The 27,562-nt window shown below is 43.1% G+C and overlaps 1 protein-coding gene across 2 annotated transcripts in view; it reads left to right on the top strand.

Moving 5' to 3' along the window:
- Nucleotides 1–1,018: 1,018 nt before the first annotated feature.
- SNAP91 (synaptosome associated protein 91) overlaps nucleotides 1,019–27,562 on the top strand; it is an 87,648-nt gene continuing 61,104 nt past the window's right edge. For both annotated transcript variants that reach the window (XM_072142030.1, XM_072142029.1), the window contains exons 1-2: nucleotides 1,019–1,174; nucleotides 1,392–1,529. In XM_072142030.1, coding sequence (XP_071998131.1) covers nucleotides 1,400–1,529 — 130 coding nt within the window. In that variant the 5' untranslated portion in view covers nucleotides 1,019–1,174; nucleotides 1,392–1,399. The remainder of the gene's footprint in view (nucleotides 1,175–1,391; nucleotides 1,530–27,562) is intronic.

A 27,562-nucleotide genomic window follows, 5' to 3' on the forward strand; every position in this document is an offset into this window, starting at 1 on the left:
CATTACAGGGGCGGTATACGGAGGTGGCCGGGCACATTACAGGGGTGGTATACGGAGGTGGCCGGGCACATGACAGGGGTGGTATACAGAGGTGGCCGGGCACATTACAGGGGCGGTATACGGAGGTGGCCGGGCACATTACAGGGGCGGTATACGGAGGTGGCCGGGCACATTACAGGGGTGGTATACGGAGGTGGCCGGGCACATTACAGGGGTGGTATACGGAGGTGGCCGGGCACATTACAGGGGCGGTATCCTGAGGTGGCCGGGCACATTACAGGGGCGATATACTGAGGTGGCCGGGCACATTACAGGGGCGGTATACGGAGGTGGCCCGGCACATCGCAGGGACGGTATGCGTAGATGGCCGGGCACATTACAGGGGCGGTATACTGAGGTGGCCGGGCACATTACAGGGGCGGTATCCTGAGGTGGCCGGGCACATTATACGGGCGGTATACTGAGGTGGCCGGGCACATTACACGGGAGGTATACTGAGGTGGCCGGGCACATTACAGGGGTGGTATACGGAGGTGGTCGGGCACAATACAGGGGCGGTATACTGAGGTGGCCGGGCACATTACAGGGGTGGTATACGGAGGTGGCCGGGCACATGACAGGGGTGGTATACGGAGGTGGCCGGGTACATCACAGGGACAGTAAACGGAGGTGGCCGGGCACATCACAGGGGTGGTATACGGAGGTGGCCGGGCACATCACAGGGGTGGTATACGGAGGTGGCCGGGCACATCACAGGAGTGGTATACGGAGGTGGCCGGGCACATTACAGGGGTGGTATACGGAGGTGGCCGGGCACATCACAGGGGTGGTATACGGAGGTGGCCGGGCACATTACTGGGGCGGTATACGGAGGTGGCCGGGCACATCACAGGGGTGGTATACGGAGGTGGCCGGGCACATTACAGGGGCGGTATACGGAGGTGGCCGGGCACTGTGCCGGTATCAGTCTGTAATGTAGCCGTTTAATAATTGAAGGGAGCGATGTGAGAGCGCAGGTGGGGGGTGGGGCGGTGATATTCTAATCCCAGGCTGCCAGGGAGGATAACAGGGAGGAGGTGCGGGAGGAGGAGGATGTGTTGTATTGTGAGGGACAAGACCTCGGTTCTGCAGCCTCCGTTCATCTAAGGGGTTTGATCTACGGGAGAGCGATCAGGTGAATATCCGCAGCACTGGGCGGCATATTTGGGGGTGTCAGGTGGTGCCTGCGGGTGAGCTGTGTGTGCAGTGCAGTATGCAGGCTACATACACGGATGATCGTGTTTACCCATCATCCGTATGATTGGCTCGCCATAGCGCTGCTGTATGGACATGTCTGTGCTTGGGGGGTGATGTGACAGGCTCCAGTGACAGGGATTTGTGTCTCGTGACAGGAGAGAAGATGTCGGGCCAGACACTGACAGATCGCATCGCTGCCGCACAGTACAGTGTGACGGGCTCAGCCGTGGCCAGGGCGGTATGTAAGGCGACCACTCATGAGGTGATGGGGCCCAAGAAGAAGCACCTGGACTGTAAGCATCATCTCTATGTATATATGTCTCCTTATGTGTCATGGCTGCCCCTGAAGGGTGGCCGGGTACTGTATCACACAGAATAGAAATAGTGTGTGTAATATATATATATATATATATATATATATATATATCTGTCTATGTATCTGGGCCTGGCTGCCCCTTTAGTCCCAGGGCCTATGTGTTCCTGCCATACCCCTTCATGATGTGTTACTGGAGGCTGCACTGCTGGGCAATGGCTTCCCCTGCATAGACATGGCTTCTAGTGTTCCTGGCACCATATGTACAGCCGCGTGTACACATGTAAGCATGTGCATGGCATGTTCTCTATGACCTTCAATCAACCTCTTCTACCCTGGGATATGCTGCACCTTGTGTAGCGGATGGCTCCTCTAGTAATGATCATCCACCACACCCCTGCTTCAATTAAAGGGTTTGTCATCTGCTTCCTGCAACCGGGAGACCCTTGTCAGATGCCATCCCCCGAGTCCATTGACCTCTGAAATCATTGAATTGTGTGTATCCTAGAAAATACTAGCACCCACATCCCAGAAGAGCATGTATGGGTGATGTGCACAGTGGGGGTGCCTAGAATTGGTACTGTTTCTGTGAGCTATACTGTAGGCTTGTGTAGACCCTCCATGCACAGACTGTCTTTGTGCCTGTGTTGGGTCCCATAGATGCAGCCCCGTTAATTGTGAGGTTGCATTGCTATGTTGTCTATGTTAAATGGCTAGTGGAGGAGTTGCCCCATGTATGGGTCTAAAGGTGTTCATCCTGTGTAGAAGTTGGCTGTGTGACAAGCGCCTTTTTAATTCTTCTATACTCTGTTCTCAGACGCTTGTTTGTTGTATAGTGCTCAATGATTGTAACAAAATGTACCGCTATAGAATCAATGAAAAATGGCATCTTACATAGCCATAAAACTGATAAATAATGGGACTGGATCCAGATGATTGGTCAGCTGATAACGGAGCGAGGCACGTCTCTCTGTGCGTGGATAAGTTCATGCAGACGTGGTTGATCCGTAAAATCTTTCCAGTGGACAGCTAGTTTTAAGTGGACCAATGATATGCCATTGGCCTTGTGTGGTGATGCCACACATGGAGTTTTGAACCCCTTTTTGTTCTGTTTTTTAAGCAATTCGTTTAAAAAACGCATCCATTTTTTGAAAACTTACCCATTTTTGACAGGTTTTATCTTAATTAAAAATGGTAAAAAACACATGCGTTTTTAAAAAACGGATGCGTTTTTAACGCGTGTGTTTTTTAACGGACTGTTTAAAAATGGCCCAAAAAAGGGTTCAAAACGCCACGTGTGGCATCACCCTAAGGCTACGTTCTGCTCACGTTAACCACTTGTCAACTTTTGGGTGTCTAAATCCCTTTAGGGCCCAATCCAGAATTGTATCGCTGTGGATTAGCCGAAATTTTTGTGGCTAACCCGTGGCAATTTACAGTACCACAATAGTGGACAGTATTTGTAGTGGTTTGTACAAATATACAATGGTGGTGGAATGAATACTGCACACGTTCCTTCCAGACCACCTGGGGGAGATTTAACATATGTGTCTGAGGTAAATGGCTTCTAGTTTCCCATGGAAACTAATCAGAGCTGAGCTTTCATACTTTAAACAGCTGTGGGAAAATCGATTGCCATGGACTAGAACAGTACTGCTCTCAAATACTTCTAATAAATCTTCCCTAAAATTTGCTTGGCATTCACGGTATGCGCTTGCATGCTTAACTCATATGAACACGTTGTAAACATGTAAACATGTTTCATAAATGGGGAACATGTGTCGGCTTTTGACTGGTTCCTAACCACCCATTGTATATTTATGGCAGCCAGTCCGGGTCCTTAAAGGGAATACCATAATATGTAAATTTTCTTAAGTGGCTACTGGGGCGTGGAGTAGCTGGACATGAGGCTACACATTATGGCTACGCCACCCCCCAGTAGACTCTTTTCTCCTCCTACCCTGACATCTTCGGCACACAGCTCCTCGTAGCTGGACGCCCACAACCCGGGAAGCTGCTGCACGGCCAACTGCTCCGAAGCCGGAGCTACTGCGCATGCACAGAATTCCAGCTTCTCGGACGAGAAGATGTTAGGGTAGGAGGAGAAAAGAGGCTACTGGGGCGTAGAGTAGCTGCGACGTGTAGCCTCATTTCCGGCTACTCCATTCTCCAGTAGCCGCTTTAGAAAATTTACCAGCCGTTCTATCTTTATTGGTAGAATCATGATGGTAGGTTCCCTTTAAGGCCATGCCATACCATGGGGTCCCATGGGGAGAGGACGGAAGCAGTATTTACCAATTCTTTCCTCCTTTTCTGAAGCACCGTACTCGGCCTGTTTAGAGTATAGAGGCCTATCTGCTACCTCTGTGTGTCCAGGCAATTGTATGATAAAACCTATGATAGCTGGAATGCTAATAATGGCTGCCGCTGGGTCTGTCCAAACCCAGCACAGCAGAAATAGTAACAATTGGCACTGTTAGGCAGTCCCTTTTTACCTGTAATGCAACCACAATTTCAGTAGAAAAGTAAAACGCAAACAAAAATACATTATAAAATAACGTTCTCAAACATCTATTCTTGCCTACAAGGAACAAAAAGTGAAAAAAAAAAAATTACCCCATAACTGTGTTCACACCTCCAATCACTGTCACCCATGACACTCAGTTGCCCTAAAACAGACATGTGAGAAATCAAAATGTGTAGCATAAAATGCCATCCACTATTATGTCTGTTTTAGGGTAACAATTTGTCAAAATAATCTGGAATATAGCCTAAATGTTTCAATACTTTATTTTTATGCTAATCAGCTGCAGAGGCCACTTTGTGAGGTAGCCTCTGTGATCACCCTGGGCTAAGGCTACCGCACCCCCTGATTTAGCCTCTGCAGAACCACCCCCTCCCCTCCTAGAGAAGAACTCTGTACATGCACAGAAGCTGGTGAAACTTCGGGAGCCACTGCTCCTGCGCGGACCAGGCTGACGCATTCACTAGTGGCATGGATGCCGAGGCTACGCCTTATTCCCTGGACCTCACAGATGCAACCCCATGCCCGAGTAGCGCCTGCAGCTAATTTGCATATAAAGACAATAAAATATTCAAACATTTTGGCTTCATTCCCTAAAATCGTACAAGCTGCTTAGGGCTGAGCCTGGATCTACTAAGTAGATTCCTGACGGTAGATTTCTTTTAAAAGTAAAAATCTTTATCACAAAATAATAAAATCAGAATCCACATTTTGTCCTGGAAAACACTGCAATAATCTCATTGCTAGTTAGTGCAATTAATAGAACAGGTGTTTAAAAACTGTGTCTAGTCCTGAACCGGTTAAAATTTATGATTAAAAATATTCCTATTTGAAACAAAAAAATGCATCCATGTAAACTGTACATCTTTTGGAGCTGGAATAGCCAGACTCCCAAAATTTCAGATGTTCATGATCGCTGTACACACATTGCTCAGCGTCGCTGGGTAGTTACAGGACCTAGCAGACTCAAGTAAGTACTTCAGCGTAGAAGAGATGGATGCATTAAATCGGTCCCAGTTTCGGGGGAAATTTTTGAAAATGTATTATTTAAATGCCTGTATTGTGACTCTATGAGGGGCACAATTTGAACGGAAAAAAAACTTAGGAAAAAAGTTTGTCACCTTTTGTTAATATGAATGTTGAAATGTTAAGTATCTGTAGCACTAGTGCCTCTTGTATTTGTGTTCTGTAGGTTAAGATCGATATAGTAAAGCTATGTGAGTGAAAAACTAAGTCCATTCACCTACTCAGCTGTCCTTATGAGCTAGTGACAAAAAGAGCCACACTGATATCAACTGTTACCTACATCAATATCTGCCCGATCGAGAGATCCTGCGATGATCTATCTCCATGGTAACACTTGTGATCTAGTGATCATGTGACAGGTCCCCATGACGGCGTTATCGCGAGGCGGATCCGAACGATCAGCATCGCCCCGCTGGGAAGGGGCGAGTTATCCAACTGCGGCACCAGTATGGGGAGTTTCGCTGAAGACAGGCGGCATCGATCCCGGACGCGGCTGTGATTTCATCGGCTACAATGTAGCAGTAGGTTGATTTGTTGCCCAATCAACTGCGAGCCAGGTTATCGTCCGTCCTCTGATATGACTCCATATTAGGGGTGGAGTTAACCATTTATAAACCCAGGCATTTAACTACTGCGCTACGGCTGGTTACAATGCCGCTGGGGGAAATGCTACTGGTGTAATGTGATACAAGGTTGCACTATGTTGATACTACTTGGCACCAGGAAGCATCCAGAAACAAATTAGGGTGGTAGAAACGCGTTATGTGTTACTAACGATATGCAGAATAGGCTACTGATACCATCAGTGTCTCTAATCCAGTCTAAAGGTACTAGGAAAAGTGTGTCCCATTAGACTGATCTTATGGCCCGCTGGCCTGGACATTGCACATAACTGCAATAAACTATCTGTCCCATCTAAGGACCACTATACTAGTCCATTTTGTTGGCCAAAGCCTGAGAAATAAAGTTGTTTATACTTGTTTCGGGAGGCTAGTTGTACACATTATTATGAAATAAAAAATAAAGTTTAATTCAGTTTTTAAACGTTTCTAGTCAGGCAGAATACAAAGTCGCGGAGGGTCAGTCGGCACAAGCGGTATACATGTAGCATATGGAAAGAAACTGACACGTTTCGAATCAAGATCTTAGCCTTTCTTGATTCGAAACGTGTCAGTTTCTTTCCATTTAATATGGCGTCATAACTTTTTAATCTTATAAATTAAACCATGTTTTTAACCAAGGATTTGGCTACGTGCTGGAGATCTATTGCTCTGCAGAACTTTCAGCATTGAGTTATCCTACTATTTTGTGGTGTTGCCCTGTATATTTTATGCTGTATGTATATCACAAGACCCTTGTGCCAGGTGTTTGTAATGCCACATTGTACATCAGTGCTCTTACATGAGTCGCTCGGCACTACCTGAATAATGCCCCTTTCAGAGTACATTGAGTGGAGATGGAACGGCTGCTTGTTATTTTTGGCATCCCTGAGATTGAGTAACTTATCTTCTTTGCTGTCCAGTTTGTTACCCTTGGCTTAAATAGTATGATGAGCCATTTAGGAAGGCAACTAGAGATTGTGTGGGCCATGCTATGATATGACACGGGATAGGACACCATTTCCATTGTGCAGGTCTTTGAATTGAATTTGAATTTAATGTCTATATAGAGCGTTTACAACTGCATGTAGAGCCTCTTGTATGGGCAGTTGTAGAAGATACATGTATGTTTAAACACCCCCCCCCCCCCCCCTGCAGCTGAGATCCCTCCTCAGGGCCGGCTCCAGGTGTAGGTGAAAAATAGTCTAGAGATGTTTATTGCAGCTCCTATGCCCCGTGGGCTCAGGTTTCTTGTGATGCTTCATTATTTAGATTACCTAATTAAGTTATGATAGGGGCAACGTAATTGTTTTGTTATGGTAGCCATTTTTTAGGATACTTAGTGCACTGACAAGCTGTTATTGGGTAACTAAATCTGTGAAGCGTGTTAAAGGGGTTGTCAGACTGGGGAGGGCTTTGTAATAATAATAACCTGTACTCTCCCGCTTCAGCGCTCCCAGTGTCCCCCACGACAGTCAGTTTGAGCTGTGTTTGTTTACAGGGGCACGGAAATTCTTCTCAATTTCCAGGTGGCCTGACGCGCCCACCCATCCCCATGTCCTAGTGTCTGTTACAGATAGGCACTCCTCTGACGGACCCCGGCGCTGGACACTGGAAGTGTCGGAGCAGGGGAGTATAGGTTTATATGTTGACCCCATTTTGGAAATGACACCCCTCAAAGAATGTATCTCCATGAATTAATCTAGCATTGTATAGTTGTTATATCGTATAGTTAGCATTTTAACCCCACAGGTGGACCTCAAATAAAATGCATAATGGATATTTTTTAATATGCACTATGTCATCTTGTGCCCAGCTCCTGCCACGGGAGACAAACACCCCAAAAATCATGATGCCCATATGGGGCATTGATCTACTCCAAAAAGAAAGTACTTTATTACCACCTCTTGAAATCCCAGGAAAGTTCCCCTCTGGCCGGCACAAGAATTATATAGTGCTATCTGCATGATGTGCACGGCCAGCTTCTTGTACCACACCCTCGACTTCCGCATGGCGTTGTATGGCTGAAGCACCTGGTCCGACAAGTCAACCCCACCCATGTACTTGTTGTAGTCCAATATGCAGTCAGGTTTGGGGGGTTTCTGTACTGGTACCTCATACTGGACAGGGGTGGTGTTGTGCCCATGTATTGTGGTTAATACAAGGATCTCTCCTTGTACATAATACACAAAACAGAGTCGCTGCATAGTGCCCTGCTATCGTGCCTTCTAATTTTTTGCCCAAGCAGCGACTTAGGGAGACCTCTCTGATTTCTGCGTACAGTGCCACATGCCGCAGTATTTCTGGAAGCGAGGCACTTGAACAGGGTGGTGCTGGTGTAGAAAATGTCCAGGTAGAGGTGGTAGCCCTGGTCCAGCAGTGGGTGCACTAAATCCCACACTATCTTCCCTGTAACACCCAGGAAGGGGGGGCATTCTGGGGGCACTATAGTGGAGTCCTTCCCTTCATATACCCTGAACCTGTAGGTATACTCTTATGTACTTACACACAGCTTATACATCTTCACACCATACCTTGCCCTCTTATTGGGCAGGTACTGGTGGAATTCAAGTCTCCCTTTTAAATTGTACCAAGGACTTGTCTATGGCCACATGTTTCACAGGGGTATATTCCTGGGCAAATTTGGCACTAAAATGGTCTAATATGGGCCTAATTTTAAATAAACAATCATAACTGGGGTCACCTCTGAGTTGGCAATATGTGTTGTCGGTGGAGTGCAAAAACTTATGGAGGGCCATGCCATGTGGAACATCGGGGTGTGGTACAGAATGTCTATGCGCCAAGGGGTTAAAAAAGCCCTCCCTAAACCCGGCAGACAACCCCTTTTGATCCCTAATAGAGCAGGTGATAATAGTAAACTGTGTTGTATTCTTCTTTTAGTGAGAAGTGTTTCTGAAAGCCCTTTCAGCTCCATCCATTTCAGGCAGACAAGGAGGCTGATAATTAACTATTTCAATAGCTATAGATCTGTAACTTGATGATCCTGAGTATATTAGACTATCCAGACAGTAATTTTTTTGCATTCTGCTTTAATAAAAAATCATTTGCACTATGGATTTATTCAGTTTTCTCAAAAGTCTAGTTATGCTTTAAAGGAAACCTGTCACCAGGAGACCCATTTTTAGCACTCCCCCAATCCCCACAGAGAATAGTACTCACACTGCCAAAGTGTTTTTGTATAAAAAAATAGGTTTTACAGAAAAAAGATGTGTTATATTGTACCACCCTTGGGAAACAGCACCTCCATGTGTCCTTTTCAAATATATGAATAACTCCCCTCACTCGGGATTGGCTGTAGAGGAGCAGGGGATGTCGCTAAGAAAGTGATTGGGTGTTTTCATATATTTGAAAAGGACACATGGAGGAGTGGTTTACCAAGGGTGGGGGAACTGCTCCTTTCCAGCCACTTCCAGTGGACGAGTGCATAGTCACACAGCAAGGTACAATATAACATATCTTTTTTTCTGTAAAACCAATTTTTTAAACAAAAACACTTTGGCATTGTATGGACTATGCTCAGTGGGGACGGGGGGAGTGCTAAAAATGGGTGACAGGTTCCCTTTAATATCAATCTCAGCAGGCATACACAGAAAAGATCTGTAGCCCAGACATAAAAATAACTGTTTTTTTTGCTTGGGCTTAAAGAAAATCTACCATAAAAATAAAGCATGTTAAACCAGTCTTTTTCTTCAAAAATGAGCTTTTAAGGGTGTTGTCCAAGAGTTTGTAAAAATTAGGAGCTGGGCAGGCTTTTAACCCTTTAAGGACCTGGCCCTTTTTTATTTTTTCATTTCCATTTTTCACTCCCTTTCAAATTCCAAATGCAGTGAAATTGGTGAAAAAACGCATTTGCATTGTTTTCTTGTGGGCTTGGATTTTATGGCTTTCACTGTGCACCCTAAAAATGACATGTCTACTATATTCTTTGGGTCTGTGCGATCACAGGGATACCAAATTTTTGTACAGGAGGTTTTAATTTTTGTAAATGTATGAAAACATTATAAATGTTTGCATACATTTACAAAAATTAAAACCTCCTGTACAAAACATTTTTTTTTTTTTAGATTTTGCCATCTTCTGGCGCTAATATTTTTTTTTTTTTTATATTTTGGTGTACGGAGCTGTCGTTGGTGTCATTTTTTTGTGACCTTTGATGAAGTTTTCAATGCTAGCATTTTTAGGGCTGTGCAACTTTCTGATCACTCTTTATAGAATTTTTAATATTTTTCAAAATACCAATGCGGAAGTGCCATTTTCAAACTCAAGTGCTATTTTGTTACAGGGTTAAACGCAGTGACAAACCGTTATTATATTTTGATCGGGCATTTTCAGACGCGACAATTCCAAATGTGTTTATGATATTTACTGTTTATTTATATTCATATCAGGGGGTGATTTGAATTTTAGGTTTTCCTATTATAATTTTTTATTTTTACTATTTATCAGACCCCCTAGGGTACTTTTAACCCTTGGTTTTCTGATCCTACCATATACTGCCATACTACTGTCTATAAATAAAGAAAGCACTTCATGCCTTAATTTACAAGATGAATTTTCCTAAAAAGAAACCAATGACAATTGCTGCAATGTGCAGTTAGCACATAGTAATGAATGGGTAAAATCCAGACAGCCTCGGGTTTTCGGAAGATCGCCGCTCCCCAATGACGTCATGGGGAGGGACGATCTCCAACAAGGTGGTGGCACCCATGCAAAGCTGCTGGCGGCGATGTGCGGGTGTTTCCAGTAAGTATTTGGTGCGATATGCAGCAAAGACTTATTAGCTATGGAGAGGTTTAAGCCAGTGAGCCCTCTTCACCCGCAGCGGACCCGTGACGTACTATTATTAGGGGTTTAAAAAATTTAAAAAATGTACTTGCCTCCACCGTTGTTCCTGATGTCCTGCACCATAATCCATCTAAACCGTGCCCGTTTGTTTACAGGGGCACGGACACTGCGTCCTTGGAGCTTCCGGCTGGCCAAGGTGGCCGGCCACTCCCATCCGTCTCCATCTCTCAGCACTGTATCTGGCACTGGGATATGGTAATGGATGTCAGTGGCCGGCCTTAAGCTCCCTGAGCTTCCTGATCAGACGGCCCGCTGCGTAGGACATCAGGTTGAAAGGGGAGTTGATTACATGTTTATGTTATTTTAAGAAGCCCGGCTTCTTAAATTTATTTTGAACTCTTAGACAACCCCTTTTAAAATTGCGGTTATTAGCCTGAAAGACTATAGGCATGTTTTCAGAGCCCCTTCCTTGCTGTAGCACAGGCTGTTAGTCCAGGAGAGTCCAATGAGCACTTCCATAACTGATGTAACATAACTGATGGAAGATTTAATTGGTGCAGGAGGCCGGGTAGTGGTGAGTGCAGCTGAGAAGTAGAGTCCTCTCCTGCCGCTCTACTCTTCATACTGACTCTTACCATTGGTTGTATGCATCATGGTGAGGACCCAGGAGTGGGAAGTACTTGTCAGCTATTCTGTACTCCCTTGCTTCTGGTGCAGTTCTGCTTTGGGTCCTGATGCCGCCGCATACAACCAGCACGGCACCGGAGCAGAGCAACACATGAAGGCGCTTCAGTGTGGTACAGGGAGGAGACGAAGAGCCAGGAAAGGAGAGGAGATAGATATCTTCTCTGGGGTCTCCAGTATTTATTAGTTTAAAGGAAACCTACCACTTGTAGTGGTAGGTTTCAGATGGAAATACCATCTCAGGGTGAGCTGGTGCCGGAGCTTATTTTTGTTAGTGTTTTAAACTGCTGTATTTAAACACTATGTAGCGCGTGGCTACATAGGAAGTGAAGGAGAGTTGCGCGCATCGTAAGTGCCGAGCGCGTACCTGCCTGCGCCGGCTATAAAGTTTAAAAAGTGTTTTAAACCGCGATACAGCGGTTTAAAACACTAACAAAAATAAGCTCCGGCACCAGCTCACCCTGAGCTGGTGCTCGGTATTTTCTTCTGAAACCTGCCACTTCAAGTGGTAGGTTTCCTTTAATGCTCTAGAGCAGTGATGGCGAACCTTTTTTGGAGACAGAGTGCCCAAGCTACAACCAAAACCCACTTATGTCGCAAAGTGCCAACATGATAATTTAGGCAGTAACTTATTGTTCCCTGCTGCATCATAGGTTTTAATCGTATTCGCGTCCTGAATTTACCAATACAATAGAAAGATGATGGAGAAATTTGGATTGTAGTTTCCCTCCAGGGTCCCCTGAAAAGGAAGGATGTATTGCAGGGTATTAGCAGTGTCAGCCTACGCAGCGATCGGCGCCCCCCGAAAACTGTTGCCCTTATGGCTGACCGCGGCATTTAACAGGTTACACACCCGATCCAGAGCCGAGCCGGCATCATCTCAGCGGCAGATATATCCTCTGCTGAGTGCTAAGTCACTGCGCTCAGCAGCATATATATCTGCCGCTGAGCGGGAAGGGGTTAAGACAGTTGTCTTCTTGGAAATACCCCTTTCAAGTTTGCCTATGAAAGAAAGTTCTCAAATTTTAATCCCCTAGTGATGTTTACACAATAAAGCTCATTTTAGCCCCCTTACTTTACAATTTGAACTAGTTCTATTGCTGATTCCAGAGTGTCTGTAAGCAGAGACATTATTATCCCTGTGTGCTGACAATGTGGTTAGATCATCAGGGTACAGGTTTATCTACCCTTTTATTTAGCTTCTGAACATTCACTAGTATCTGACACATAGAGAAAGAGAGATGGATATAAAACACAATGACACTCTGTCATCTCTAAGTCTCAGCTATAACACACACAGAATGCCTCCCTCCTCTGGATAAAGATGTCCGTAGCTTGTACAGTAAACTCTTGCCAGCAGGAAGTGCCTGTGTCTGAGTTGTCTTGTAATGCAGGAGGGGCTGGAGTCAGAGAGTAAGGTAGTCGGATGATGTGTGGTCGGATCCAGGGGCAACCGAAATTGTATGCACCAGGACTGATGGACAGGTTGGACTTATATCTGTGAAATGCTGTATTTCTGTTAATAACAGTGATTTAGAGAATGGTATTTTTTTTGTTATCCTGAGTACATTCAAGAATCTTGTCTTTGGCATAATACTTTAATTACAAGTTTGTCTTTTTTTTTTACAGCTGTGCTGCGATCCTGCAAAGGATAATTTCCTTCTTTGCAGGATCGCGGGGAGTGCCGGCACCACTCTGAGCCACCAGTACACGTTTAAAAAAGAAAATCACCAAGTGTATACATTTTTTGTTTTTGAGGGGGATTAAATCGGCTTCTACAAGTATTGTATTATCAAGACCTCTGTTTTTTATTTGGAAATTTAGCGTATGTGTATTTTTACTTTACATGTCACCCATGAGGTCATAAAAGACCCCTGGGAGACATTTTCAAAGTTTTTTTTTTTTTTTTTTAACAAGTTTCCCCCTGTAATTGGGGCATCTATAAGAGCACCAGTTATAGGGGAAAACAACCCCCTGTGGGGTAAAATGTCCGGAGCAGAGCTGTACTGGGTCTAAATTGACCCAGCAGTTCTACTTGAATCACATCTGTCATCACTACCTGTTGGAGCAGCTCACAAGGATTTCATCCCAGCCTTTATCTAGTCAATCTATACATTAATCATTGTGGTAAACATTTCTCTTATATTTTCTTTATTATGTAAATGAGGCCAAGTGACGTTGCCGCTCCTCTCTCCTCCGCTTACTCATGTCTGTGTGTAATATATAGTAAAGCATTGCTAGTGTCTTTGCTCTATCTACTGACATGCTGCATCCTCTTAATACACAGACATCAGCTACACAAGTACCTGACATGTTCTGCTATAAAATGGCTGCATCCTGGAGCGGTTGTATCTCTCCAATACAGGCACAGGCTTCAGGGGGCGTGGCTGCCAGCACCAGGAAGCACATCATTATACAGGCTGTCAGTCAAGCTCTGGGGGTGTGGCTGTGCCTCCCACTCATGAATAAGCTGCACAGCTGAATATGCTAATAACTCATTGGACATCTCACAGGTCATTTGCATACAGCATTAGGACCTAATTGCTTAAGTTTACAGGCATGTGGAATGACAATGAAGGGATGGGGCAATGCTTTCTAATGGCAGTTTATGAAAATATATTTAATTTTGGGGGTTAATTTGCCTGACTGTTTCTCTTTAACCCTTTCAGACCCGGTTTGTAGAGCAGGTGGCAGTGCTGGCTCTGCTTTTCATACCATACGATGTCTAAAGAGGTTGATGCAGAAATTAGATCAATGCCCAATAATTTCTTTCATCAGTGGGCATTTGGGGATGAATAATGAACCAAAGGAAAGCCCTCTTTCATGTGTTTGGCTGTGTCGGTTATTTCATAATTTGCCAAATGATAGCTTGTTCAGCCATAGAAATACCTTTTTTTCCCAGATTTTCCCATACCAGATTTTACCCCATTAAACTACTAGCACCCTCGGGTATGTAATGCCCCTTCTAGAACTCACTCTTTATGTGAAAACTCACCCATTTACCTATTACAAAAATCGCCCCCAATGTTATTTTCAAATGAGCTGAAGTCATATACTGCCTAAAATTAGTCACTAAAACTAGTGCATGCTTTCGGTGTAATGTTAAAGATCAGGCTTGTGGTTCAGAATTGAACATACAGTCAGTTAAAGGGAACCTGTCACCACATTTTCAAAAATACAGCTAGTGACAGGTTCCCATAGAGCCCCATTAACTGGCACCTTTCTTTTAGGTTAAAATAGTTTCTAACATTCCCAGGCAGCCCCTCCCATCTTCACCTCCCCATGCCACTTCTTAGTGTGTCATGTGACCAGGGTGATGTTATCTAAGGTCCTTTACACAGTTGCGTTTGCAAGATCTACCCCATGTATGTATCTGATCATATGGCATGATCACAGCAGCCTCCATGGACTTCTTCTCTAACCTCCATATCTCCATTCAGACATGGATAGGTACCATTTAGCCATAAGGGCAATACTTTTTAATCCTGAATATAAAAATGGCACCTGGAGGTTAGAGGCTTGGGTTCACGGCATGTCTGCATGGAAAGATCCTGGTCAGATCCTGGGGGCATAAGCAGGAATGAGAAAGGTCCACCGGCAACCAGCTGATTTAGTAAAAAATGTTAGAACTTCAATTATGACAAAAAAGAAGAGTAAAAAAGTGAACACGTGATACTGAAAAAGCAGCAGGTGACGCACTTCCTTATTCATAATAAAGCCTTGAAATATTTTTACAAAATCAGCCTGTTGCTGATAGACCTTTCTACAGTTTTATCATTCCTGCTTTTAAATTGTAGTTTTTAATGAAGTATTTATTTTAGGTGGCTTAAAGAGAACCCGTCGTGCAAAATAACCCCCTAAACTAAATATATTTTCTGCCATTAGAGAGCATTGCATCTATCCCTTCATTGTCCTTCTACATGCCTGTAAACCTAAGCAATGAGGTCCTAAAGCTGTATGCAAATGACCTGTGAAATGTCCAATGAAGCATTAGCATATTCAAGCTGTCCACTCTATTCATGAGTGGGAGGCACAGCCACACCCCCAGTGCATGACTGACAGCCTGTATAATGATGTGAGGCTGTATAATGATGGAATTCCTGGTGCTGGTGGCCACGCCCCCTGCAGCCTGTGTGTGTATAGGAGAGATACAGCAGCTCCAGGCAGCCATGTTACAGCAGAACACCTCCGAGACGGGGAAATGGCGCCCAAATGTCCAAAATGCGACTTTTGCACGTTTGTTTAATTTTTGAAAATGTATTAAACGGAATAAAAGCTTATATAAATTTGGTATCACCGCGATTGTACCGAACCAAAGAATAAAGCTGAGTTGTTATTTGGAGCACACAATCAAAGTCGTAAAAACTGAGCCCACAATTCCACATTTCGATATATTTTTATTTATTTTTTTTCCAGCTTCGCAGTACACGACATGTTAAAATTTATTTAGGTGTGTGTTTTGTATACATGCATATATATGTGTGTAATGGCGGTAAGGTTTTACGTATGTCCCTGAGGTGGTGGACTGATTCAGATAGAGCTTGTAAGGGAGGGAGTTTCTTCTCCATTTCTTCCCGTGACTTGCTCAGAATTGTATAGACTTGTGTATCTAACCCGGAGTCTGTCACTTCTACATCATGCACAGATGATCATCATTTCCCACATTGTGGAAAAAATCAGCAGTGGCAATACCAGTTACGCAGTTATTTTTTTATTTTTAGTATATACAATGGGTACGAAACGTATTCTTCACTGCAGCCAATTAGTAAGATTTTTTTTTTTTGCTCATTAAGAGGTATTCCCACAAAGACAAGTTTCTTATATGTACTCAGGATAACAAAATAACACATCCTCTAATTCACTGTTATTAACACAAATACAGCATTTCAAACATATAAGTCCAACCTGTCTCTATCAGTCCTGCTGTACACAATTTTAGTTGCTCTTAGAAACTATCCTGTAACTTCTTACTTGGGGTCCAGAAGACTTCTGTTTGTAGGCCCTAGAGCCTTCCTGCACTCTAGCCCCGCGGCCATGCAATCCAGGAACTCAAACACCGAGTTCCTGCCAGCACCATCCGCCAGAGGAGAAGTACAAGCTACATAAAAGTTATTTATCTGGGGAGACTCAGCAGGAAGGCATAGCAGATCTCATAGTCTGTTGTGGAATAGCAGAGATGTAGGAGAGCCGACTGTCATTGTGCGCAATGGGCATCTCATGGATCTCATCATCTCTAATCCGTCTCCTCTCTCTGTACTAGTATCTGACACATAGAAAATGTTCAGAAGCTAAATGAAAGTGTATATAAACCTTGCACCTTGATAATCTAACCACATTGTCACCACACAGAACTAAATGGATTATGATGTGTCTGCTTAGAGAGTCCCTGCCCACACTTTGGGATTTTGCACTGATCATCACTGAGTGATAGGAGCTAAAACAGTTAAAAATTATTTTTATTGTGTTAACATCACTAGGGGATTGAAATTTGAGAATTTTCTTTCATGGGAAACCCCCTTTAATGTACACTTAGCAAAAAATCATTTTGCCATCTTCTGGCACTAGTAACTTCAGTGTACAAAGCTTTGGGTGGTGTCAGTTTTTGTGACTTTTAGTGATGTTTTCAGTGCTACCATTTGTCTGACAGTGTGTTGCCTAAATTATACACAGCCTGAGCAACCACCCCAAGTATGAAAAGAATGTAAAAATGGGTTCATGTTACAGAAATTGCTGTACAGATGGCTGAGAGCAGCATCAGAAGAGGATGTGCTGCCTCTCCGCTCCTCCCTCTCCGTTTATGATAGAGCTTGCCTGTGTTTGCAGGCCTGACTAATCAAGCCATGCTCTATACTGGTCTTGCCTAGTATGGACATTGGTTGTTTGCTCCACAGTTAGATGGAAGGTGGTTGAGATGCTTGTCTGTGTGATGTTCTGTCCCGGGAGATGTGAGGTGCAGTGTTTGGCCCGTGGAGTCTGGGCTTCTGCGACTGTTGTGAGAGGATGGCTCCCCCATATGTGAGCTTCTGCCGGCATGCCTACCTTGTTTTTTCCTCATGATATTTGTGCTTAGCTGGGCTGTCCCATGGTCCAGACCTGCTGGATAATGCTGAGCTGTTCAACCTGCCTGGAAGTTTCACTTCTTTGAATATGTAAGCGCAGTTTTTGCAGTTTTTTTCTTGCTACTTGATTGTTAATTTGCCATGCTTTGCCACTAATATTGCTTTTAAGTCAATTTGGAACAATTCTTCTACGCCTGAACAGGTGAACGGCCATATGCCTCTTATGAGGATGTCTACTGTGTTAGCTAAATTGGTTTATTCTTAAAAAAAAAAAAAAAATTAGCTGGGCTACACTTTCAGGTGCGGTCACACGTTGCGTTTTGGTGGCTTTTTCAAATGCGTTACAACAGATGAGGAGTGGCGATTTTTCTAATGACATAACATTTGCGTTTTGTAAACAGTAAACGGTAATGTAATTGTGCAGATCACCTCTCCTCCGCTGTTGTAATGCCTTTAAAAACTTGACCAAATTGCAACACGTAACCGCACCCTTAGGGTGTGGTTTTTGACCAGTTTGAATGAAGATAATTGGTCAAACCTGTCAAAAACGCATGCGTTTTCAAAAAACGCATGCATATTTTAACGCATGCATTTTTTACGATCTGAAAACGTACTAACTAAAAACGGCCTAAAAACTCCATTTGTGTCACCACTCTTAGACACTAATATTGCATGTGGCTAACTTTGACTAACAAATGATTATCTCAATCCACTGAGGATGTGTAGCCCTTTTAATAATTTTTTTTTTCTTTCATTATTTAACGGTTTGCTTCTTAGAGTGGCTTTTAGGGGAACTTTGAACAATCCTTTTGTGACCCAAGAGGTTAAGTTTGGTTTGCTGATTGTGATCAGCCATATATGCACAACGCTCATGTCATTGAGGTTCTGTGGTAGAGAATTAGCCACTCAGTTGATCCCATACGTTTTCAATATCTCTCCGGTGTGGAGAAGGTGCAGACCACACCATTTGAGGTCTGCCATTTCCTAAAGATGTGACCTCTATGAACTGTGTGTTGTTGTCCATGAAGATGAAATGAAACCTGTATTCTTCATACAGAGACCCAATGGGGGCCTCCAACACGCGCCGTCTTAGACCTCCTGATGTATAACAACCTTTTACTAGAAAGTTAGATAAAACGTACTATTGTATATCTGTATACCTTATTTATCTTCCCGGGTTGGATTGGGGCCAGGTGCTGCTGGAAACGTATGATTCCCTTGGAGACTAATATATTTTAATTGGACCTTAATTATCGTTGAGAAATGACAATGGGAGCACCATCACAGGAGGAAGTGCTAGAATTATGATGTGAATGACCTTGTAACGATTCTGCAGTTCTGGTTTAGTTCATTGTACACCAGACACAGATTTTGTAATATGTTATCAGCTGGTGGGTTTTACTGGGGGCAAATGACATATAACTCTAATTGAGTTTGTAATTAGTTTATGTAGATGAGCCTTGTTAGTTTGTCTATAACACCCAGGACAGAAGGCCCTTCACACATCTGTTCAGTTAGTGCGGTAAGAATAATATACAACTGGAAACTGCCTTTTATGTTCAAGCTATGTTTAGTACACTTGTCTTTTAATCTGCATAAAACCTACAAATGTGCAGGTAAAATAAAGAAGGTAAAAAAGGCAATGAATGAGGAGAAAGATTTAAGGAGGGAGACGCTTTCTGTGCTTGAGGTAAGAAAGGGGAAAGGTGTACAAACCCAGGGGTTGGTACATTTTATGTGCCCTCTGACTACTTGGCTCGGTTACTTAGTTTGTAGTCATTTGATACAATACACTTGAATCCTCTATACCAGTGATGGTGAACCTTTTAGAGACTGAGTGCCCAAACTATAACCAAAATCCACTTATTTATCGTGAACTGCCAACATTGCATCTTAAGCAGTAACTTATTGCTACTTGTTCTTCAACAACTTTCAATTGTATCGGCTCCCTGAGGCCACCAATACAGTTGAAAGAAGGAGGACAAATTCAAACTAGTTTCTCTAAAGGGTCTTCTCACTTTTCCAGCAGTTCCAAACAGCCAGTAAAGTGTCGCTTTAAAATACCAATGAGAGCAGGATCCCTTAAGTTGCCTGGGACTGCAGGCAGATTCAGTGGATTTGGTCCTGTTTGGTGAACTTTGTCCTGGAGTGATGGCCTGGGTGCCCACAGAAAGGTCTCAGAGTGCCACCTCTGGCACCCGTGCCATAGGTTCGCCACCACTGCTCTATACCAATGGTGGCGAACCTATGGGCACTCAGGCCATCACCAGAAAGGACTCCAGGTATCTTCCTGCAGTCCCAGACAGCCCAGGACTTGCTGTGTACGGAGCTCCTGCTCCTGGCCCTGACAATTCTGCCTCTTTATGGGACCCTGGAGGGAAGCTACAATGATCATCCAATTTTCTTCTATTTTCTGCTTTATTGGTTTCTTCAGGGTGCTGATATGAATGAAATCTGTGACAGAGCACAGAGTATAAGTCACTAATTACATTTCTGTGTTGGCAATTTGCGATAAATAAGTGGGTCTTAGTTGTAGTTTGGGCACTTGGTCTCTAAAAGGTTCACCATCACTGCGCTATACTGTGCTGTGTAATGTGAGCTTTTTAATTTCTCAGCCAATAGTGGTTTATTTTACCAAACTCTTTGGGCTCATTTGTTATGGCCTGTTTTCAGATGCACAAGCCGTGATTTCACCGCAATTCACGACTCAATTGCTACTTCTCAGCTCAATTCGCTGGTTGGGTGGGGAGGGGTTGGTGGCGCACTGGTCAGTGCAAAGGGCCAGCACGGGGCCCTTTGCTATGGCAGAATTCTACCTCTGGTCAGACCGCGTGCCAGCGTATGATAAATATGCTCCATTGTATTTTAACATTGCTGTCCTGGGGAACACTGGGGACTGGTATTTCTGTGGTTTTGTCAGGTTGTCCCAATAAAGATTATTGATTTGTACTTGTTTGATTACAATGTGTGGCCCACATTTGTTTTTTTGTGTTCACTGGTTCTATTTTTTTCCTGGTCGCCACAAGCTATGGGTAGTTTGTGCGCAAAGAGATGTATCATCCTTTACTAATGACTTGCTTAGCTCCCTTTCCCAAGCAGTCAGATAGGAGGGGTTTCCCCCTCAGTATAGGCATTGAATAAAAGTTGGCCCAAAAGGGAAAATGAGCAAATTGGGTAAAGGGGGAAATGTATAAAAGAAAATATACCATCTACGGTAAATCTATTATGAAAAACCAGGGACACTTAAAGAGAACCCGTCATGCAAAATAACCCCCCTAAACTAAATATATTTTCATAAACTGCCATTAGAGAGCATTGCCTCTATCCCTTCTCTTCATTGTCCCTCTACATGCCTGTAAACCTAAGCAATGAGGTCCTAAAGCTGTATGCAAATGACCTGTGAAATGTCCAATGAAGCATTAGCATATTCAAGCTGTCCACCTTATTCATGAGTGGGAGGCACAGCTACACCCCAGTGCTTGACTGACAGCCTGTATAATGATGTGAGGCTGTATAATGATGTGCTTCCTGGAGCTGGCGCCCCCTGCAGCCTGCGTGTGTGTATAGGAGAGATACAACTGCTCCAGGCAGCCATGATATAGCAGAACATGTCAGATTCATGTGTAGCTGATGTCTGTGTCTCTCTCCTGTATATTAGGAGGGAGAGCATGTCAGCAGATGCAGCACAGACACTAGCCATGCTTTACTATACATTACACACAGACATGAGCAGGGGGAGGAGAGGGGAGGGGTAACAGGGGTGACATCACTGCCTCATTTACATGATAAAAAATAGATGATTTTACAATGAATAATGTAAGAAATAACTAGATAAAGGCTGGGATGGGATCCTTGTGAGCTGCTCCAACAGGTAGTAGTGACAAGAGACCTGATGACAGGTGTCCTTTAATCATAACCACAGACGTAGTGCCTGGATTTATCTTCTTATATTTATTATCCATGGCCTCTTCCCTCCTTCTAAAATTTATGCTTGTGAGTCAGAGGTGCTCTGGGGGAATTTTCCAGTGTCTTCTCACAGGCTGTTACAATGAGCAGATCTCCCCTTCCTCAGCATTTCCTGCTGCTGCTATATTATACAGGCAGGGGGAGGGGAGAGAGCAAGGGGAGGGAAGACATGCTCTGCTCATTGTAACACCCAGTGAAAAGACAGCACTGAGGGGCTCTAGAAATGCTCATTGGCATAATTTTAAAAGTTGATTTTAGAAGGCAGAGGCCATGGATAAAAAGATGATTACCACAGTCTTGTTGTCTGGATCTACAAGTAAGTGTCCCTGGTTTTTTTTTTTTAATTTGTTTTGCTATTAGGGTGAGAGGGCATTTTTGAAGAACCTATGAGTAAAGCAGATTTCTATGGCAATTAAAAATATGCCCTGGCCCAGACAGCTTGAGGTGAGGGTCTAGGGCTTCCCTGGTTTCATCATCAATCAATGGGAGTGATCAGGGGTCATATCTGCTAACTTTCCTCTAGTGTTATAATTGACAAACCCCTCAGATTTGGGATCGGTTTGGCTGGCATTTAGAAATTGTTGTTGAGACCTAAAGGTGCAGAAATAACCCCAGAGGGTGGCTGCGTTTGTTGGAGCATTGGAATACTTTTCAATTGGTCTCAGGACATAAGGTATTTATTATCCAATGGAGAAAATAGCTCCTCACTCATTATCCACAAGTCATGTACGTTAATGGTAGGCGTAGGCCTCCTTTTTAAAGGACACTAGAAATGGATCAAGTAGTGCTACTATCTTAGAGGCCATTTCCTGATTGATTTGTGCCCTATGTTTAATGAATAAACCTCAAACAATGTATTTTAGTGCTTTTAAATCGAAAGGGGTGAGTAAGGGTCAGTGGAGTGATCATTGTATAAGGAGGCAATTGGCGATAGAATCTCAGCCGAGCAAGCAGCATCTTGGTTATTGTTTAGACCCCTCAAAGTGATGGGCCCAAGTATCCAGTATATCCAGAGTTCTAGCCCAGGACATGAATAGACCAGAGAATCGACCCTATGGAAGCAATTGGACTCCAGGCCAGAACATGATGACTGGCCAACAACCTATTAACGCGGCTCTAAGATTGATGGGCTCATGAAAAGTAAGTGCATTGTATACACTGTGGGTGGAGAATCCTCCAGACATATACCAACTGTTACTGATGCAGGGTTTTATAAACCATGAGATTTGTAAGGAAGGCTGGGACTGAACTATTTTTATATATAGCGTGTTGTGTGCATGTGCATAAATAAATTCTTTAAAAAAAATTCTTAAATGCTGTAGCTACACTGATGCGGAAAAAAATATTTTGTTTAATTCCTGATCCGAGTGGTGGTGGGTTCACAATGCATAAATGGTAGATTTTCTTTAACTATTACTGCTCTTGCTGATGCCCAGTTCCAGCAGATTTTGAGGGAAGACATTTAACAGTAACTGCCTCAGAGAATGTATTACTGTTGAATCTACAAACCCTGCAATCAGTGTTGAGACCTCTGTGCAGTATGGGCCCCATTATGACACTTTTTAGTATACCCAAGCATTGACATCAAAGGTGGCATTGAAAATAACATCTACCTTTACAAATTATGTGAATAATTAATTACTTTTCTTAATTACTTGGTGTGACTGGCCAATCATATCACTTAATATTTGTAGACAAAATGGTCACACATGTTAGACTTCGGTGTTGCTCGGCTTTTGTTTGGATTTGAGCAATCGCCTCTGTGTCTAAAGCAGTGTATGTATACAAAGTGTATCCTAATTATCCATGTACATATGTCATCTGCTTCAGCTGTAAATTTTCACTGTATAGCATATTGCAATTAAAGATTGGGCTGACACTTTTGGTATAACTGAGATGATAATGGGGTTTAACAGAGTACATGTTTGACATCATTAAATGGGAGAGTTCAGGGGTTATTTTTTGGGGAGATAAATGATTTTATAACATTTTTATTATATAGAATGATACATGCTATATGTATTAGAAAATATATATGATAAAATTGAAAGATGCAAAACAAAAATAAAAAAAGGGTTCTCTTTTCCTGGACTCTTAGGTTATTTTTTTTTTATTCTATAGAAACGGTATCCCCACAGAACAGCAGTAATGTCAGAAATGTATGCTTAGAACAGCAGAAGGTGATGGATGTCAGAAATTTTTCTAATTCTTAAATGTTGGCATATTTCTAGATGAGGTGGGGGGGGTGGCTATGCAGTTTTATTGTTCAGAGGGACTTCAAAACCAGAGTGTGATCCCATGGAAACGAAACATAGACTGGTAAAATACAGCTGACTTTTCCATTCCTTGTGTAGCCCTGGACACAGCTTCACAGGGGCCCAGCAATATCTGCCTTCATTTTGGGGTTTGGCTAGTGGAGCTTACTAAGAACCATTGTTACTTTTTTCAAGATGTTTAATGGTTGGAAGAAATTTAGGTGAGATGTACCCTCAGTGTTAGGTGATCTTGTCTGTAAGGCTTTTAAATGCCATTGGTGAACTGTCCAGTAGATGTGTCATACAGGGGTTTTTGTTAATACCGCTGTATATGTTCTGATGATATGACTAGTCTGTGCATGTCTTGGCTGTGGTTTAGTACTGTACCGTCAACACCACTAGGGGTTGTTTACCTGCTATTTGGTTTCCTTAGATCTGATCTTTTTAAACTTGGCTCTATTAGAGCTCAGTTGTAAATTCACAGCCCCTTCTGTAAAACTAGCGCCTGAGCCGCAAAACTCAAATCGGGTCTTATCCCTGCCCTTGTTTGCAGTTAGGAAAGTTTTTATTGTGGTCATTGGTGCCATATCTATCTTCCATGGAGTAACTGAACATTAGATCCCTTCCTTGTTAGATGTCACTGCTTACTAACCCTCAGCAGGTCACGTCTTAGGCCAACTAGGCAATCTGCTTGTACAGCTGGAGCACCATAGTACTCCTTAAATTAGCACCTAAACAATAAACCAAGTAGTCTCAACAGAACTACCCACACGGGCCAGTGTAACCATCATGACCCATACTTTAGAGTCCTACTTGGTTACGTAGACTTGCCTCTCTTTTATCCAGGAATCGTCTACTCTCTTTAGTTGGCTTTATCCAAAGTTTCACATCGGTCTTCTTGTCACTGTCTATTTGCCATTCACAAACTTTCACTGACCTTCAGGCTCTGGCCTACACATGTACAAGCACACCATGCATATTTCTATGCACCCAAACCAAAGTCCAGCCCCTGTGACTACCCCAGGATTTTGTCAGGATGCCAGGTAAGTTATAACACACAATTATATTATAATGCAAATACTTAGAAAAGGCGGAGGCTTTTTGCACTGCAGGTGTCATGGGCTTTTACAATCTGTCTTTTTTAAAGCTGCTGTCACCCTTATCTGTCACCATAGGGGTGCCATTCCTTTAGGTACCGATTCCTTATGTAGGGATTTTTGCTGTAGCGATTATCCTTCCTGGGCTTATTGTGGTCTCTGTTGTACTCAGCACTTTATAATGTATAGGGGATAATTGTGATTATTGTTGTATTTACACCAGGGCATTGTGTACTTTTTTGTTTGTTTGTTGCTCCTGTAGTGTCTGTCATTTTTATATATTTATTGGGAATTCTATTAATGCAATAAAATTGTTATAGATTTTGCTTTCTGATGTTTATTGATCTTGTGTAAATTGAGCAGTTTTTGGTGTTCCAAATGGGGGGTGATTGTGTTGACCCCAACTCATCCATTCCCAATGGTACATTGCTATACATTTACTAATATTACACTAAACATATAAGTAACATGGTTTTGTGGCTTCTACTAATTTTTGGCAGCAATTTAATGTGAGATAGTACAACTCCTTTAAGGTGGGTGAGCCTTTAAATGAAAGATGAAAGGAAGGCAGGGGCACTTTGCAATGTGTTTTGTGCTGTAAGCTGTGTCATTAGCTCAGAGATTGCAGTCAGATTTGATTCTGCATCCCAGCAATTCCATTTCCATAAAATGCTTGCAGGTAGCTGCAGCAGAATGATTGATCATGGTGGCTAATGCAGGGCACATAAGTTGGCTGTCGCTCTTGCTCTCTGCAGGTCTTACAATTAGTAGTGAGCCCTTCTGTTATACTTTTCTTTTTAAATTGCTCCAATCTGCCTGCAGGTATATAGTATATTCATGTGCTGCATTTATATTTGTGGTTGTTCTAAAGTTATATGCTGATCATTGTTATCCCTGTGGATATGCCATGAATGTGTGATGGATTGGGGCCCCACTTCTGAGAATGGCAAGTATGTTAAATATCTTGAGAATTGGAGCCCCCCCCCCCCCCTCCGATGAGGGCTAAGCTCTAAATCCCATAGAAATAAACTGAGAGGGTTACAGATGTGTTGCCATCTTTTGCTTCACAGCAGCTATGGATCTTTGGCTACCTGCACATGAACAAGACAATAACCAACCTTGGAAAACAAACATTTTCTACCATTTTCACAGCCAACTTGCATCAGGTTGGAATCTATTTTTAACATATCCTTATAAAATATAGTCTGTGTGGGAATTTTTCAAAGCTCGTATGCCGCTTTTTGGCCAGGAATTGCAACTATTTCTCCGCTTAACCTCCATGCCAAGTCGTGTGAATGGTGCCGTGCCCAGTGGCTATGTGGAGGGTTCCTGCAGCATGCCTGCGCACTACCTGTATGCTGTACACCACCTGAGGAATGTAATCTTGGTCCGACGTTCACTGCACTATGTAGTGCAGCTTTAAAACTACTACATCTGGGATAGCGATAGGAGCTGCTTACTTTAGTATTGCTGTTTTAGCTTTTTCACTCAGTGCTGGTCAGTGTAAAATTCAAGCTGTGGACGGGGACTCTCTAAGCAGACCCATTATGATCCCTCTAGTTCTGTGAGCTGACAATGTGGTTAGATCATCAGGGTATAGGGTTTATATACAGTTTATTTTATCTTCTGAACATTCACTAACATCTGACACCTAGAAATAAAGATGAGAGTTCAGAGATGAGATGCATATTACACACGATGACACACTTAGAACAAGAAAAGATAGGTGGGATGTGTACAAAACAGCCGTCAAAATTTTAGAAAAATACTAGATTTATAAAATGCACATAGTACTGACAATTAAAAACATTTAACCCCTTCCCGACGCGCGCCGTACTAGTACGGCACTCGCCGGGTCCCGGTGCATGGAGAGGGCTTGCGGGCTGAGCCCTCTCCATAGCCGGTAAGTCTTTGCTGCATATTGCTAGCACCGATCGCGGGTTTTCTCACCTCAATCGCCGCCGGCAATGCTGCCGGCGGCTTCAAAGAGATGGCGCCGCATGGGCGCCACCATCTTGTTGTGGATCGCTGCTCCCCGATGACGTCACGGGGAGCGGCGATCCGTCGCCATGGTAACCTCGGGTGTTCCGAATACCCGAGGCTACTTCGTTTTAACCCATGCATTACAATGTGCTAATTGCACATTGTAATGCATGGGGAGTAAAATCCACATATACTGCCATACTGTAGTATGGCAGTATATGATAGGATCGATCAGACTACCTAGGGTTAGAGTACCCTAGGGAGTCTGAAAAAATAGTAAAAGTAAAAATAAAAAAAAGTTAAAAAAAAAAAATTATAATAAAAAAACCTAAAAATTCAAATCACCCCCCTTTCCCTAGAACTGATATAAAAATAAAATAAACAGTAAAAATCATAAACACATTAGGTATCGCCGCGTCCGAAAATGCCCGATCTATCAAAATATGATGTTTTTTCACTACGTTTAACCCCGTAACGGAAAATAGCGTCCAAAGTTGAAAATGGCATTTTTTTGCCATTTTGAAAAATATAAAAAAATTAATAAAAATGATCAAAAGGTCGCACAGTCCCAAAAATTATAGTAATGAAAACGCCACCAAAACAACAGGAGAATCAGGAAGGGAGAGAGCAGGGAGGTGAAGGTATCAAACCTATATACCAAGTAAGTCCAGATCCATGTGGTACGTAATAAAGTGTGGGTTGGACCGGTATGGTAAGTAACACACCAAAGAGAGGCTTCCCATGAGCATACACAAAAACAAAAGGTACCCCTTTAAGGAGGGACAGGGAAAGAGGGGTAAAAGGAAGCACTATGAAAGACCAAATTGAGTCTGAATAATTGCAGTAAAAAGTACTTTATTAATGACTATTTAAGACATAATGATAAAAGCAGGATGAGAATCCTCAGACAATGCTGAGGGGGAATGACAGTGCAAGGCGGCGACAACAAATGAGAAAGTCGTCACCCCGGGCAGACATAGAAGGAATTACACATGGACAAAGCATGCACATGTA

The sequence above is a fragment of the Engystomops pustulosus genome, chromosome 3, assembly GCF_040894005.1.
Source record: "Engystomops pustulosus chromosome 3, aEngPut4.maternal, whole genome shotgun sequence".
NCBI classification, from domain to species: Eukaryota; Metazoa; Chordata; class Amphibia; order Anura; family Leptodactylidae; genus Engystomops; species Engystomops pustulosus.